This window comes from Melanostigma gelatinosum, assembly GCF_949748355.1.
Source record: "Melanostigma gelatinosum genome assembly, chromosome: 8".
Taxonomy (NCBI): domain Eukaryota; kingdom Metazoa; phylum Chordata; class Actinopteri; order Perciformes; family Zoarcidae; genus Melanostigma; species Melanostigma gelatinosum.
The window spans coordinates 21,417,226-21,434,435 of NC_136641.1; the positions used below are offsets into that span (position 1 = coordinate 21,417,226).

Consider the following 17,210-nt stretch of genomic DNA (forward strand, 5'->3'; position numbering starts at 1 on the left):
AACAAAAACAAATTAAATTGTATTCTTACAGCAGGACAGTTTGTTACTCCCTTCAAAACAGACACAACATTAGTATTATATGAAGCTTAAATAACTAATGTAAGACAGTAGAAATCATGCTGTGAAGATTTAGACTTTGAGCATCATGTTTTAAAGAGAGCTCCAGCTATAAAAGGGAGATGTTGTACCACCATGTAAATAGCACAGATTATGTTTTATGAAAGGAGAGAAGAGACACAGAAACCAGCCGACACACTTGAGAGTTGTTGAGCAGTGAAAATAATTAAACTATCTGTCTATCATAAGAGGCTGACTGGTATGTGGGACATGCAAGTCCTCTTCCACAAATGAATGGCTTTTCATGGCAGTTGGGGAGATGAGAGGCAGGGACGGGAAAGGGCGTTATTCCCTCATGTCAACCCATCACTGTTCTTTAATCTTCACTCATCACTACTACGTACCCTCTATTCCCAATTCTCATCTCGCTCTGCTACTGTGTCACAACAGACTAAACACGGAGCAGGGACGAGGCGGAAAGAGGGGCAGAGGGCGATAAAGGGATGTAAGGGGTAAAGGAGGGAGGAAGGGATCGGCTTTGGCCAACACCATCTCACCTGTAAAGAAGGAACAAATGCGAGGCTGAGACCAAAGACATTTACGAGCACATAATTGGCTTCTGGGCAACTTTAATAGGGAAGCCTGCTGAGTGCTGCTTGAGGCATTTCTGCAATAAAAGAGGAAGAGATGGGCAAAGAAAAGAAATGCACCAACAGTTTGGAAACAGAAGAGGGAATGAAGTGAGGGTGAAGAGAGCATGCGAGGAAGCTGGGTGGAGGAGAAGAGGTAAAGCAGCAGGTTGAGAAACAAAGGAAATCACAAAACATGTGCAGTGGGCGTCAAAGTATTTCAGGAGAAAGGTGATTACCGTGGTACCATATGGGAGGAGGAAGGCTTAGTGAGAGTGGCCTAATTAATTTCAGTGCTAATGTAGAGACCACAAGTCTCCATCTCCTCGCGTCAGGCCCTTTATCAGCCTGCACAATAAAACATGAATTCACATTTAACAGCATGGAGAGAAACCCAGCATCGCATTAACACAACAGGAAGGTGGAAGGAACATTCACATCAGCCAGGTAGAATAGATTCATAAAAGCTCAGCGTGCACTCAATTAATTAATTCAATTCGTACATCCGATTTTAAATCCGTAATCCTGCTGGCTGGGCGGCAACTCCGGCTGTGATATTCCCCATTGTTGCCAGGCCATTTTCCTACCATGATGCTTCAACCTCACTGACTCTTCAGATCAATAACCACCATATCATTCACCCAGCAATGTATTTAATGATCAATATCAACATCTTTCCCATTCTTGCCCGCAAGGACACATGTGCACGGACACACCTTGATGCATTGTGAGGAGAAAATGTACAAAATCCCATTAATTCCACTCCATCCCTCCCTCTCCCCCCTTAGTGATCTCACCTAATGTGATCCCCAATGGCTGTCCGCTGTCTAAATGCCTGCTTTAATGGCCAGAAGCTTTGATATAATTCTGGTCCAGCTCAGAGCTCTGGGTTACAGCTGAGCTATCATGTTTCAAGCATAAAAACCAATTAAAATTCCCTTTTAATAGCACTTTAGATGCAAGTGCTGCAATGCAACGTGAAAATATAAATGTGTTTGTTTGTGCAAACACGCATAAGCCATGCTCAGACACTTGCAGATGTTTCCAAAAGGGCCCCCTCTTTCCGTCACTACCAGCATACACAAAACGTATCCCAAACAGGTGTTGTAAGACATCTGCAAGCTGTGGCTCTCCTCCTCCCACATACTCCTACTTGTTTGCCCTAGGCTCATCAAAATCAATATATCATGCGTCAGTCTCTACACTTACCCCCCCCCCCCCCCCCCTGTTCTCCATCCAGAAAGCTTACCTCCTTTCCCCTCACATTTCACACTATTTCATACTGTTTTTCTCGCCTCTCATCCTCACCCCTTTGGCCTGGGGGGGGGTAGAGATGTATCAGGTAGAGATGGTGGGTATTGCAGAAACACGAAGGGGGGTAAGAAAGAGCAGAGCAGAGCAGGGAGGAGATGGGGAGCATGAGGGGGAGGGGAGTCTCGCTGGCTGGCTCTGTGGGTGAACTGAATGTGTAATTGCGTTGTAGTGGCTCAACCCTTCACCAGACAAGTAAGTGATGGCAGGAGCGACAGCCTCAACAGTCCCCGGTGGAAGTGGCTGAGCCTGTGGGTTGCTGTGCGTGTTGGGTCAACATAACATGTTGTCAGCAGTGTACAGGCACCAACAACACCAAGGAGTAACACGCCCATACCCGAAGTGTCAAACATGGCAAGGGATGAGTGATACATGGGTCAGGAATGCTTGAAGCCAGCGTGAATACTGATCATTTTGATTGGTGAAAGAACAAGTGTACAAACAGGGATTAGGGTTGGCTTGAATCTCCCCCTCACTGCTTCTTCTATCTCCTCTGCCTTCACCCAATACAGCCACCCATTCACTCACAACCCATCCCCACCCTTACATTTTTATTTTTATTTTTACATTCTCTCCTCAGCCTCCCCTTTATTTTCCTTCCCCCTTCCTCTTCTTCTGCACTTCGAACGACGCGAGGAGGGGTGAAGAAGAGGGTAATTAAAATGGGGAGGCTGTGCAGTGAAATGAAGCCAGTTCAAAGAGACACCTCATCACTAAGAGAGGAAAATATTCATTGGAAAAAATCCACTTGAGTGTGTGCGACAGAAATGGCTGAACAATATATCAGTTCAGATGTTATTTTTTTTATTAAAATAAGAGAAATAGCCGACTTTGATGACCCGCATGCCCCTCTCTCGCTCACAAACACAAACAGGGAACAAAGCAGCAGCACATAGCCTTGATTGGTGTGTATAGCTCCAGGACAACGAACCAGACCGGTGAGATAGTGACAGCTCACAGAAAGAAGAGGGGAATCAGATCCCAGTGACTGTATCATGGTAACTGCAGGGATAGGGATTGGCAGAACCAGAGGGTGCAGATGGAGGAGTCACCTTGAGGGAGAAGAGGGGCAGGAGGGAGGGAGGGGACACAGTGGCAATGCCAATTTCTTTATTTTCAGGCCATAAACTGGTCGATATTAAGAAACTCCCTTGACGAGCAATTCAACTATATCCTGGAGTGGAATGTTGAATTCACGATCACAAAAAGATCATAACATGTGAGAGGGAAAATCCTGTAAACGCTTCACAGGTGTCAGCTTCTGTTTGCATTCACAAAGCGCTGGCAGTCTGATACATGTTGACGACACACAGGAGCAGTAGGACTCTGGTGTTTCACACACCGGAGGTGCGGATGGAAATGAAATACTGTCGATTTAACTGTCAGACACAGCTTTATAAATTGATTTTCAATGATTATGAGTGCATTCCATGGGAAGTCGAAGTAGCGTTTATCCACAACATTACTATCTTTAGCTCACCTGGGTGGCTGTTTATCACAGCTACAGATTTAGGTCTGAGCTCTGCGGTGAGATATCTTAGAAGGGCAAAGTAGTTGGGGAGGGTTCACTGGTTTTATAAAGTAAAATTATACAAAAGTGTTGAACTGAATTACCAGAGTTAGTTTCAACTTGTTCTTTTAAAAATGTTGTCAGGTGTTGATATTTTTCTCTGTTATTTTTAACACTAAAAAGCAGACCACTGCCTCTGATTAAACAACAGTGACATCTGTTGGTGGAGTACCGACACAGACTCAAAGGACAAGTATGGCGATCGTCTATATTTCTCTGATTCCAATTCAAAGACCAAAACCAACAATGAATTGATCTGTGTGGCCGAAGCTTAGAATGTCTGTGCCATCAAACGTTACCTCAAACATCTATTTATAACAGATCAATGAGCCACACCATAGCAGTGGTGGGTGACATGTTCATTCATTATGAAGATGGGCACTACTGCACATGTCAAGGAAGTACATTGTCCCTCCGATTTAAACACCAAAAAGACTGCCAAAACTGCAGATTAAAGTAGTCCCGACAAATACATATTTGATTCTTACATAACAGCTTTTTCTTAAAACTAAAGTTTGTAAATGATTGATTCATTTAAATAAATGCTGGACAGATTAACTTGTAAGAGATGGAAATAATTGGGTCCACAGAACGAATGGGCTGAGTGTGGGATACAGACGAGTGGTTTTAGTATTTTGTATGGGATTTGTATGGGATTTACTTTGTGCCTCCATTCTGAGTGATTCAGGAAGTAATTGTTTGCTAATTTATTTCTGGTTTATTCTTTACTAATTGATTCATAACTATTTACGATTATGTGTTCCTCATTGTAAAGTGGAAGGACGAGAAGGAGAAAGCTCAAATGTGCTGATGCTAGAAGCTATTGGAATCAACAATAACTAACAAGGGAGCATCCTTGATGTTTCTGAAAAAGGTTTTACTTGATAAATAAATTGAATATGTATAACAGTGTTTTAAGCCAAATGAAACTCAAGGACAATTTTGTTTTTTTTCCGTTTCTGAGTGAAAACCAGGAGGTATTTGGACTAAGATAAAGCACCAGCTAAGGCATAGTGGGCTACACAAATGCACCTCGGAGCAGAGGAAATATTAATACATGGCAGGAAATTACAAGCAGGAGTGAAGAGCAATATATCTCACCAGTTGAAAATGTTCTAGGTAGGGCCATCCTATCAATTTCAGCAAACATCCCAGTATGATTTAATGCAAAAAAAATGTAAGTATCAAACACGCATTATTACTTGGCAGTTAAATATTTAACATGTATTCCAACACGAAAAAAATCTGTAAATAACACTTATATAATATAATATAACATGTTCATTTATTGAGAAACTCTGTTTTGTTTGTTAACGGTCACAAGACAGAAGCCATTGCAGCTGTTTAAGCTCTATGAATGAGCTTTAGTTGTGGCTCTGCAGAGGATATATTTTAATGTTGAAATAAAATGCCCCCAAGACTATAGTTGTGAAGATGCACTTAATTTGCTGCACTGAGCATTGGAAATGATGTCTGTACCAGACCAAGGACGCATCACTTCTTGTGAGTGCTGACAAATGAAACACATTGATCCGGTGCTAATGTCAGAACACACATAAACACTGTACATTTCCATTTTAACTAAAGATAATGTATTAAAATACCTCAGAGAGAATGAAAAATATAGTTTAGTTTAGCCGTGTGTTCTTATGTCCCACAAAACAATTCTAGTCAAGAAATTGTCACATAAAAACATGCTTATTTGTTTGTTACAATGTGTGATGGTAATGCAGTAACTAAAATTCAACTCAAATTGATTTTCATCACCAATTTTGACCATATAAAACTAGATTTGTTGCAACATGTAAAATGTATTGCTTTGTAAGTTTAACAATCTGCGTAAAGGAAAAACAGACTAGATACAAAGAGGCTCAATTCAGATGTGTAAAAACTAACTTTGGTCTTTCTGATACACTCAAATCAATATATATATATAGGACTATCACTGTGTCTGTGGAGTAATTTATTTTCCTTGATGAAGATTTTCAGGTCACAGAATCTAATGGATGACAGAATTCAGTGTCACACCGCCAAGCAAACAGTGGTGGAAAGTAAGTAAATACACTATTAAACTGTACAGGTACTTGTAGGCTACTTTACTTTAGTAATTCCATTTCATGCTACTTTCTTCTTCTGCTCCATTACATTTCAGAGACAAATGTACATTATTCTGAAATGGCCACTCTGCATAATGACTATTTTTCCTTTTGGTACGTACATTTTTTTATTTGTATGGTCATATTTTTTACTCAAATAAAGTTAGTTGACTTTCATTATACGGTGTTGCTAATTACTCAAGTAGCCTAAAAGATGTGAGTGCTTCTTCCACCCCCGGCCAGCAGGGGTCCTCAGAGCACCGTGTGGTGGCGGTCACAGTGCCAGAAGAGACACACAGACACAACAAAACTCTCCTCTACTGCTAGTTTGCTTAAATAAATACCAACAGTCTGTCAGGGACGGAGTTTTTTATCTGGAACGTAAATGACAATACATATATTGTTGTCGTTGAACATTAACCATTAAAACAAACCGTCCTGTATTCACAAACCTAGCTAAAGTATTCACGGTGGTGCGCGCGCGCTTGGCAACGGAAGTTGAACTTTGTTGCTTCCGATAACTTCCGTAACAGAAGCGAAACAACTGAGACCAAACAAGTTGTAAATCAAAATGTGGGCCTGTTGCGTGTCTGGTTGTAAAAACCATTCCTCAACCAGCAAACTGAAATTTTACAGACTACCGTCTGGATCTCGGCCGTTTCAGGTCAACCGGAGACGTTTGTAGCTCCAAGCAATCCAGCGAGTGAACCGTAGCACCGAGGAGCTCAAAGGAAATGCTCGTGTTTGTGGCGCTCATTTTAACTCGCGTAAGATAAGCCGTGCTTTCAGGTCGTAGCTCTCTGTAGTTGTTGAAGTTGCTTAAAAACCTATTTGTTTTTTTTTACATTTTATAGAGGAAGCGTCCATGGACCATGACAATCCCGACTTTGTGCCTTCGGTGTTTACATGCGCTAAACAGAACCCCAAGAAAATAGTGAAACGGTAAGAAACGTAAGAAAGTTGTTAGCTAACAGTTAGCTAGATAACGTTAGCCATAATTAGCTAAGTTGTTGTGAGTTTGCGAGCCCCAGTTTGTGTTTCACTCAGGCTAGTAGTGTGCTGGCCAGCAAACGAGCAACAACAAAACACAGTCCTACATTACGCATATATCATTTCATGTGTTATCATCTAAGTCAGGGGTCTCAAACTCCCGGCCCGCGGGCCGAATTCGGCCCGCCACGTCATTTTATGTGGCCCGCGAATCCGCCAAAAAAAATAAATTACCTTTTCTTTTTTTTTAAAGTTAGACTTGATAATAAAAATATCCCCATAGTCGAAATCATGAGATAGAAAGTCGAAGTTATGAGATAGAAAGTCATAACTATGATAGAAAGTCATAATTCTGAGATACTTAAACACACAGTGATAGAAGCAGCTCTTTGGCTGGTTACTGTACATTTGACATGTAAATGTATTGTGAGTACATTGAAGACTACTTTAAACGTGTCTTTAAAACACATGAAATACTTCATGTGTTTTGCAAACGTGCCCTTGAAAGGATTTTAAGCGTTGAACAAAGTTATTGTAATAACTTGTTTGATATTTGTCTTTGATATTTTCTTCAATAGTTTGGTCTTTGATAGAGTAATGTGGGTTTCTTAACCCTAAATTAAAAGGATTTAAGTTATAATAACAGAAATGTGCTTCAATATATTTTTACATTTATATAACTGCATGTACAATATTTTAACACTTGAATAAACAATAATCAAATGCAGAGACTTACTTAACAATATGTTACGAGTAGTTACATTTACAACCGGCCCTTTGTGGGCGACCATGATGCTGATGTGGCCCGGAGTGAAAATGAGTTTGAGACCCCTGATCTAAGTGTTGCTCCTTGTCTGTTGGGGGCGTTATTTCACTTAAAGACCATAATTAAAGGTTTTCATGTAGAACTTGATTGATTGATATTGACAACAATATTTCACAACAAGAAAGATATATCAATTGATAACATTGAGCTATTTGCTGCCCTATTTCCACGATATTTAATGTCTTGCACATGCCTGTAGATACAGATAACGGCATAAAATGTCAATGCTATAAATTGGTCCTTTCTGTATAAATGCATGACCACCACACTTCAATGTGAGGCTTTCTGCCATATAAAACCAGGAAACATTGTTGTGTTTATGTCTTAACATTACGTTTGTGACACTGTAAACGGCTGGTCGATGCACCAATCTGTTTATAGATAATCTTTTTATTGTATTGAGCCTTGCTGCGCTTATGTATCTTGCCCCACTAGCTGTTAATGCGCATTCTCTTTCTTGCATTTGAAACGTTTTCTTACTCCACTTTGATGAGTATATGCGTGACACATTTATTGTCTATTCGGATCAAATAGTTTTCACATTTTTGTTTAAAGGTTTTACGGTCGTAGAAAAATGCCACGCCGTACAGGTAAAGTGGAAATAGAAGAAAACACAACTCCACCCAGAGTTGATTCTCCTGTGGACCTCCAGCCCTCTGTTTTGATGGAGAAAATACAGACGCCATCAACTCCATCAGTGCCACAGGTAGCAGCCACTACTTTTTTATTTCCGCATTCATGTTATGCTTTTACAGTACGTATCCTTTTGTTATTGTGTTGTGGTTTAAAAGTTAACTTGAGGGCGGGTCTCTCCTATGTGCATTTCCTAGGATGGGGAAACGTTGACTACAGAGCCTGAGACTGAAACTACATCCGTCAAATCACAAACAACCTCCAGCCCATGCAAGGCATCGCCATCATTTGAAGCTCCAGCGGGCATCCCAAATCTAGACAAAAGAAGTCCCATTTTGCTCCTTAAACGTATATATCGACCAGCAGGTGGATATCAGTGTGCGCAGTGCAATCAGAGCTTCGCCGATGTACCACAGCTCATGAAACACAAAAAACTGCATGACGAAGAAATCTCCTTTATCGGTGATGACTGTGGAAAGCATTTCACAAGTCCGGCAGATTTCACTGAGCACCAGTGTGAGTCCGAGTCTTCCTTTCCGTGCAACGTGTGTGAGCGTTCTTTCGATACAAGTCATAACCTCAAGCGCCATAAGCTGCTGCATGTCAAAGATGGCAGGAAGTGTGGCATCTGTGGCGTGCTGTTCTGTCAACGCCACAATCACGTTTTATTCCTGCCGTTGCCAGCGTCTATAACCGAGTATGAAGAGGATTCCGCCACCACTCGGCCTCGAAATGTAGTCCGTAATTTGATGCCAGAAAACCATCTGCCGGTGAAGCCTGAGCCGAGTCAGAATGCTGACCTGGATTGCGACGCTCGGAGCAACGTGCCTGTTTTGCCCGGACCTTTATCCATGCCCCGTAAGACCCCATCTGCCTCACGTGCAAGAATCTCATCAAAATTCCACGTACCATTGTTTCTAAAACCTCCGTCTACGCCACGTCTACCGCCGCCAGTACCCACGGTCACGGGGAAGCCTCAGCCCTCGTCTCCGTTTAAGCTACCGCCGCCCAACTATCCTGCATCCTTCGCTCAGCCCCGTCTCCCCCTACATTCAGAACTCCCACCCTCACTGAAGCTGTTTTCACCACGGTACCTCACCTCAGCATTACTTGAGGTGAAAAGAAATTATGAATACATTTTAAGCAAACCAAAAGGTGTTAACAAGATTGTCGTAAAGGAGGAACAATGCCAGCTCCCTCTTGATTCCTCCAGATGAGCAAAGCGTCGAAAGAACTGCCTACGACATGGAGATCTAAAGAAAAGTGGGTGGAAATCTCTCACTTTTAAAAACAAACAGCGAATTAATAATTTACTTTGTCTCACTACAATTTAACCAGAGCAGTCAAACTGGCCCGTTTGCCTCGACTAATGTTTTACGTTTTCTTACTACTTTCACGAAGACTTGTGCTCTGGATCACATTCTGTCAAACACACGAGTTTGTCCACACTTTAGCTGTCTGTATGAAATGAAGTGGTCACATTTAGTTTAGTGTTCCTATAATAAGTGTATGCTGTGAAGGTGTTGCTGCACCCTTGTCTTCGATGCCTATTTTCTTTGACAGTTGGGCCTAATCTGGTTCAGAACATCGATGTATTTTAATGTCTAAACTCATAAAGCTGATATTTTTTATTTACTAAAGAGTATTTAGAGTGCTGTCAGTTTCTCTATCCCTGACGAGAATTTAGTTTTTCCACTGTTTGGTAAATATCACTGTTGTGTACAAAAGAAGCATCTGTAACTTACCTGGATGTTAAAACTGTGCGGCAGTTGGACTGCAGGCTGTATTCATTTTTAGGGTAATAATCAGTTAGGTATGTGAGTAAATGCACATTCCTATGAATATCATTATCAAGCACCATATCTGACAAGCCTTGTTAAATAATTCTGTTCGGGAACTGCACAGCCATATGTTTGCACATGAAGTTATGTTTTCCCCCACGATTCAGCAATTCGAGTATTTGGGCTACACACAAGTATTACATTTTTTTGAGTTGGCTTGTGTGCTAAAATCTGGACGTGGCAGAAAGCAGAGTGTTGTACAGTTAATAAAAATGAACACAACATATCCCCTTGCTGCTAATTCTGTTTTTGTGTTTAATCGTTGTTGGTTTTAATCACAACATTCAATAGATGGCCATTTTTACAATGAATGTTTTCTTTGCCTTGACCACTGTCATAGCTTTGGGGCATTGTAACACTGACATTAAAACTCCATTTAAAGCAAACAAAACTCTGAATGATGATTCTGTGGCCAAAGATTTCTTCAGATTTGTCCTGGTGGCACTAGAGAGATTGTTAAATTGACCCATTAGTTAGAACATATAACTCAACTATGATGACTTGTTGCTTGCATTACATACTATTACAGTGTTTGACTTTTTATTGTTTCGTTGTTTTTTGCGATAACTTAAAGGCAACACTTTTTGACAATCAGGACATATGTCATAACTGTTGATATCATTTAGATACGATTACAAATTGTTTTGTGTTCTTTGGCAAAATAATATTACCAAAATAAAAAGTGCATATTGATTTTATTAGTCATACCTACAATTCATCCCTCCAAAACCTTTTGTATCACCTCTACGTGCCAGATGCGAGTGTTCAGTCAATCGGCACGCTGTTCACGTATCGTATTGGTCGGGAAGACCGGGTAATGATGTGCGATGGTTCTGATTGGCCGCGTCGCCTGTCACTCAAGACGAACGGCAGGAACGATTGGTTGGCATTCCCGGACCTAAGCAGCCGATTGGTTGAAATGTGTCCGACTGGCTGCTTAGATGACAGGCAAGTGGTGCTGATGCTGTGACAATGGGAGTCATCCAGATAAGCATCATCTGGACCGAGTGGGTTTAAAACACAGCGGCAGCACACGCGCGCAGACACACGCACATACACGCACATACACGCTGAAGGGACGGGAAAGCAGCTGAGAAGGAAGACGAGGAGTAACCTCCAGCTGCTGCTCCGAAAAGGGTAAGTTAACCCCTGGAAAACAGACTGACATGCCCGGGGCTTGTTAGCTGTTCCCTGACGTGGGGGGCTGGGGAACCGGGGAACCGCTCTGAAGGACGCGGGTAGCGTCACATTAAAATCCCGCTGGCTAAGGTGAAGCGAGGGTTGGCAATATTTACGAGCTAAGGACGCTCTGCATTAACCTACAAGTCGCACATCGCCGCACATATACTGTGTTGTTCATGCAGCGGTTGTAGGAATGCAGCTGTGAGTCAACTCGTCACATTGGTCGACTGCATTGCGGAGAGAGCATGCCTTGCAGAATAGCATATGGATACTGTTCTGCCCTGTCAAGAAGTCTCCTAATTCGCCAATACTGAGCTAAATACTTCAGCATGTTAGCGTGCCACGGTGAGGATGTCGAAGGTTTCTTTCTAGTTACAGTGTGATGCATTCGTCACAAGATCAAAATGTGAATTATTACATCGTAGATGCCAGTAATAGCATTTAGATCATCATTGAAACTTTGACATCTAATGCATGGATTTGCACAGATTTGTAGTGAGGTGACGTGCATGCTGGGATTTGAAGTCTGCTGGTGGTGTGTGTCTGTTGACAGTGAGTGAATAGTTTAGGCTTGCCTGCGAGTTGCATACGTGTGCTTAAGTGCAGTTGCAGTGAACACACAGTAGGTTGTAGGCACTGATAATACAGTAAAAAGAAAAAAATGGCTTCCCTCTGCTGTTTAAGTCCAGTGATGGGAGCGTTCAGCCGGCAGAAGTTTTTCCAAGAGCTGGCTCATGGCTGCCTGCTGCCTACAGCTCAGCAGGGAATGGAGCAAGTGTGGCAGCTGCTGGTTATCTGCCTGCTGTGTCGGCTTCTCTGGATGTTGGGTGAGAGTCTGCTTATTTGGTGCCCAATTTAGGGTTCACTCACAATTCACCTTTCATACAGTATAACCTGCACTACCATAACCGCCTGTACTGTCGTCTATCTTTTGTTATCTTGCTACGTCAGGCCTCCCTTCTTTTGTGAAGCACCTGGGCACAGTAGCAGGAGGATTCTACGCTCTCTACCTGTTCTTTGAGCTTCATATGATCTGGGTGGTCCTCCTCAGCCTCCTCTGCTACCTCTTCCTCTTCCTGTGCCGCCACTCCACCATCCGAGGCACCTTCCTCTCCATCACGGTGCTCATCTATCTGCTGCTGGGGTGAGAGAGTCCTCCTCTGACGCCTGACAGCTCAGCAGCACACATCGAGGCTGTGTTTGAAGTGAACGCTGTGCAAAGTCACTGTTTAATTTGAGGCTAAAACTACATAAAAAATGAAGCTATTCTTATGTCATTTTTATCAGAGAGCTGCACATGATGGACACCACCAACTGGCACAAGATGAGAGGTCGTGTTTTCTGTATAGGCAGCACCATTTGACACATTTCTGATGGATAAAAGCAATACATGTGATCGTTCTAGTTTCACATTCATATCCAGCATTGATAATGGTCTTATGTGCTGTTGCTGGTGTCCAGGTTCACAGATGGTGGTTGCCATGAAAGCCATCTCTCTGGCCATCGATCTGGACAGAGGTGTGGTGACCAGCGTACCGTCACCCATCGAGTTCATGGGCTACATTTACTTTGTGGGGACCGTCATCTTTGGTCCCTGGATCAGCTTCAACAGCTACAAAGAAGCTTTAGAAGGACGTAAGCTGGTGAGTGTGATACAGTATCACTTAAGAATGGAAGAGGGGGGGGGGGGGGTATTTAAAAGATCCGCTAACTGTTGAAATCTTTGGTTCATTCTTCTCCTCAGAGCTTTTCATGGCTGTTAAAAGTGTCTGTTAGCTGGGTGAAGAGCCAGGTGTGCCTTGTTATTTCCAACTGCATGGCACCCTACCTCTTCCCTTATTTCATACCGGTCTATGGAGACAAGCTACTAAGAGGGTGAGTGGAACATCGAGATAAACAAATCCAAATCCCTGTTTATTCCCTGGCTTGGATTGCTTATGGATTCATTATTTTTCTTCTATTACCTCTTTTGTTTGAAGGAGGAAGAGGAGGAAGATCAGGTAATTCACCAGTGATTCTGATACTCAACATTGTAGGCATGCCGTCTTTAAAGAGATAGTTAGAATTGTTTTAAGTGGAGTTGTAGGAGGTTCTTATCCATACGGTATCCAGACGGTCTGTACGCTTCTGGCTTAGAGATGCACACAGGAGTTATTGCACAGACACAGAGCAATGTACTGCTGTGGAGGGGGGCAGCAGCTAAACACATTTTAGGCCGCCAAAAAAAATCGAAATCACTTTAAGTGTGCGCGATATTTACAATATTTTCACCACTTTATTTTGCCACGATACAGCCGCTCCCAACGGGGAACTGAAGCCGTTGTATCCATCTGTGCTCTAAAGAAAGCCACAAGACTCCATTGAAAAAAAATCAGTATTTTCACCTCTCAGAACACCGGGGGTTGCTGGTCTACCGCTGCCTTGATCGATGAGTTAGAATTTGAAATAACCAAAGTTACACAACTACACCAGTCGTAGACCAGCAACTCCCGTGTTCTTTGAGGTAACATTATTTGGTGGGCCTTTATTTTAGGTGGCTAAAATATGTTTTGCTGCTGCCCCCGTCCTCAGTAATACATTACTTTGCTTCCATGCACTAACTCCTGTCTGCTTCTCTGAGCTTGGAGGCGGGCCAATTGTCATTTGCTGTATGTAATACACAGACTATGGATCCAAACTCTCCCTTTAATGCATGCTTACTTTCTGTTTACCATATGTGCAACACCTTTAACCTGCATGCGTGTATCCACATCTTTACCTCCTCTCTGTGCATGCACGTATGCGCCAGGACAACCGTCTCACCCAATATAACATATGAATTTAATCTCTAACATGAACTGCTACACCTTTTCTCTTTGTTCTGTTGCTTCTCAGAGGTACACCGGCAAAGTATGTATATATCCGTGCAGTGTGCTGATTTATTTAGGTCCTTATCTGTAGTTGGTGTGTAATATCTGTCTGTCTCTTCCTCTTTTAATGTCATTGCATTAGGTGGCTGCTGGCGTATGAGAACACAATGTCTTTTCACTTCAGCAATTATTTTGTTGGTTATTTGAGTGAGACCACCACTACTCTGGCGGGAGCAGGCTTCACAGAGGAGAAAGAAAACCTCAAATGGTCAGAATTGCATGTGCAGTGTTAACATAAAGTGTGTTTGTCTTTATTCGGGTTTCAAAACAGCCTCTTTGACCTTTTTCGTTTTGTAGGGACATGACTGTAGCCAAGCCACTGAGTATAGAATTCCCCCGGTCGATGGTGGAGGTGGTGACGTCATGGAATCTGCCCATGTCTCGCTTTCTGCACACCTGTGAGTTATGATGTCAGCAGTGACTGCTTGATGGCAGCAGCTGTGTTTCCTTTTTATTCTTTTTCCTTTTCGCTCTCATTATGGCAATGGCTCATTGAAACAAAACACTCTCAAGCAAGCTGATGCTCTCGTCTCACAGATGTTTTTAAGAGTGCCCTCAAATTTGGGACGTTCTCCGCCATTATGGTGACGTATACGGCCAGCGCCTTTCTGCACGTGAGTTCTATGTGGACATCTCACATCAGCAATTACACCTCATACTCTGTAGGCTACTGTCTGTTGCAAAAAGTGGATTGTTGAGATTGTGTCTCTTGCGTCTGGCAGGGTTTGAGCTTTCATCTGGGTGCAGTGCTCATATCTCTGGGGTTCATCACGTACATTGAGCACGGTGAGAGTCTGCCTAATGTTGTCTCTGTTCCACATTAGAACCTTTCCATTCAGAGAAGGTGCTTAGCTTTGCAGTAATGGTTAATTGGACCCGCTGTTACACACTCTGTTTCTGTTCACTGCAGTGCTTGTAATTTACCTCCTCTGGCTTTATTTTAATGCTTTGGTCTTGTTTTGTGTTTCAGTGTTGCGGAAGAGGCTTGCAGCCGTTTTTAATGCCTGTGTACTGTCAAAGAAATGTCAGCCAAATTGCACTCACCGTAACAAAAAGGTAAAATGCTCCTTTCTCCTCCTTTTCATACAAAGGGGGTCATTTATTACAGCTGCGTTTCCACCAAGCAGTCCTGTTCAGTTCAGTACGTAACACATCAGAATGGTTCTTTTTCAATTCCCATGAGCACAAGTTGTGGATCAACCAATCCATTCTTGGTACCACCTCGGTCGAGGTTCCAAGCGAGCTAAGCTGATACTCGAGGGCGGCGTTAAAACACTGCTGACCACTGATTGGTCAGAGAGAACCGTCACTAGCGTGACATGGGACATCCACAAACCCGCCTTTTTAAACCGGAAAAACTGTGGTCAATTGAGACTACCATTTTTAGTTCACTCGACCCAGATTTTGTTTTAAATGGCAGCTCTCAAATCTATGCATTACACACTACGTAGTACAATTAACGATGTTCCTTTGTTTGGTTACCATTGAAATGATTCAGCGAGTGTCACGGCAGTTTCATTCGCCGTCGCAAACTATTCCTTTCAGAAAACAACATAATGCAGCTCCAAATGCAACCTGTACTCACAGTTCTTCTTTTACAGTCGCATATGTTTCACTCATTTGTCGGATGTGCATTATTTTCATTATAGGCACGTTAATTGTAGGTTTTCACAGATTTTATTTATTTTTAAATACATGTTTAATTATTGCTTCATGCTGCACAAATAGAGATTGCTGGCACTTCCTTTCAGAGCAGGAGGTGCTCAAAGGGGGCCTACCTAGTACGGTAGATCCTCTGGCCTAGTTAGCAGTCAGAAAAAATGTGGTCTCTATTTTTACTCTGCATATACTTAAAAATATGAAATTAAGCCCCTTATCATTTTTCCCTTTACGGATAATATTAAAGTTCCTCAGCAGGCAAATCCTATTGGAAAACATAATCAACAATCATCAAAAGGATGTACCTAATGTATTACGAAAGTAGTGTACATCAGGTTTTAATGCCAGAAAAACACAACTGCGGCAGTAAAACTACGGCGCTGTTAGTTGATACTCTTTAGGAGTTGACTGGCAAGATGCCCAGCTAAAATCCCTTATAGTATATTGGCTGCACACACCAGGAGCAGAGGGGAGGGGCCATAATGATTTATGCCAAGGAGAAGCAGCCTGCATGGACTGCAACACAGTGCTGATCGTTCACATTGTTCCTGGCAATGATACATTAAAGCCCCTGAAAATGTGGTTTCAAATTATTTCTCCACAACAGTAAATGTACATGAGCAACAATCAAAGTTAACAGGTGGTGAAAGAAGTTATTTAGTTTAACAGTTTAACTCTTAACTAATGTGCTTCATCAAGAAGCTGATTGAGAGAAGGCCTTCGAGAGACAAACCCACACACATGAAAATGAAAAAGATAAAAGTGTCTGAAATATTGATTTGAGCCCTTTGTTCTTACATGATGCATTGTTTCTCCCGCCACAGAAGCTATGGGTGTATGTGATTAACATAGCATTCAGTGCTTTGGCGATACTCCACCTCACCTACCTGGGCTCTGTGTTCAACTCCAGTGTGGACTACATGGAGGAGAATGAGGTGAGGTCACAACATGTTTGGAGATATGTATGCGACTATATTTATACACCCTGTACTCTGTCAAATGTACAACACGCTATGTCATATGAGAACATGTGAACTGCTATGTAGGAATGTCACCACAGCTGCAGTATCTACAGTTCAAAGGAGGGAAGTCAACTGTCACATAGTTTATTTTGTGTTTAAGTTTTTTTAGATTAGGTTTAGAAATACATTTTGAATCCCATTTTCTTGGAACCTTTTTTGTATTTTTATGAAAAGTGTACGAAAGTAACGATTTGTGTATTTGCATTATCCCATTGAGCGCTTACATGGTATGTACTCCCCCCCTACAGGATGATATAACCCATCATACCATTCGGAAGTGGTCAGAGCTGAGCTGGACAAGCCACTGGGTCACATTTGGATGCTGGATATTGTACCGCCTCATTCTCTAATAATGCAAGACGGACAAAGTGAAGCAATAATGAGAGATGTAAGGTTGGTTCTCCACCTCTGCACTGTGACTTTCTTCTGCATCAGACCGAGGAGAGCAGAATCAACCCGTATACAACAATAAACCAACACGCTTG

General features: G+C 42.3%; 2 protein-coding genes across 3 annotated transcripts; both read left to right on the top strand.

Moving 5' to 3' along the window:
* The first annotated feature begins 6,206 nt into the window (after positions 1-6,206).
* Positions 6,207-10,322, top strand: LOC306781381 (uncharacterized protein). Of its 2 annotated transcripts, XM_079274215.1 has the most exons (4): positions 6,207-6,430; positions 6,518-6,605; positions 8,035-8,185; positions 8,310-10,322. In XM_079274215.1, the coding sequence occupies exons 2-4, from the start codon at positions 6,529-6,531 to the stop codon at positions 9,327-9,329; spliced, it is 1,248 nt and encodes a 415-aa protein (XP_079130341.1). In that variant the 5' UTR covers positions 6,207-6,430; positions 6,518-6,528; the 3' UTR covers positions 9,330-10,322. The 2 variants fall into 2 exon arrangements, with proteins under 2 accessions (XP_079130341.1, XP_079130342.1); XM_079274216.1 differs by having other exon boundaries at positions 6,207-6,605.
* A 1,504-nt stretch (positions 10,323-11,826) lies between these two features.
* Positions 11,827-17,210, top strand: LOC306781380 (protein-serine O-palmitoleoyltransferase porcupine-like; the record flags this gene model as incomplete). The annotated part of the gene is made up of 14 exons (XM_079274214.1): positions 11,827-11,962; positions 12,087-12,279; positions 12,423-12,466; positions 12,597-12,778; positions 12,880-13,010; positions 13,115-13,135; positions 14,010-14,024; positions 14,127-14,252; positions 14,342-14,442; positions 14,582-14,658; positions 14,767-14,830; positions 15,015-15,100; positions 16,528-16,638; positions 16,974-17,210. 14 exons carry the CDS (start codon positions 11,827-11,829, stop codon positions 17,073-17,075), a joined length of 1,389 nt encoding a protein of 462 aa, XP_079130340.1. The 3' UTR covers positions 17,076-17,210.

What these genes read in the sequence shown, in the direction of transcription:
- LOC306781381 (XM_079274216.1), top strand. Translation starts at nt 6,529, where the DNA reads ATGGACCATGACAATCCCGACTTTGTGCCTTCGGTGTTTACATGCGCT. An exon ending in CCCAAGAAAATAGTGAAACG is followed by an intron (nt 6,606 to 8,034) that starts GTAAGAAACGTA and finishes TTTTGTTTAAAG; the next exon opens with GTTTTACGGTCGTAGAAAAA. An exon ending in CAACTCCATCAGTGCCACAG is followed by an intron (nt 8,186 to 8,309) that starts GTAGCAGCCACT and finishes TGCATTTCCTAG; the next exon opens with GATGGGGAAACGTTGACTAC.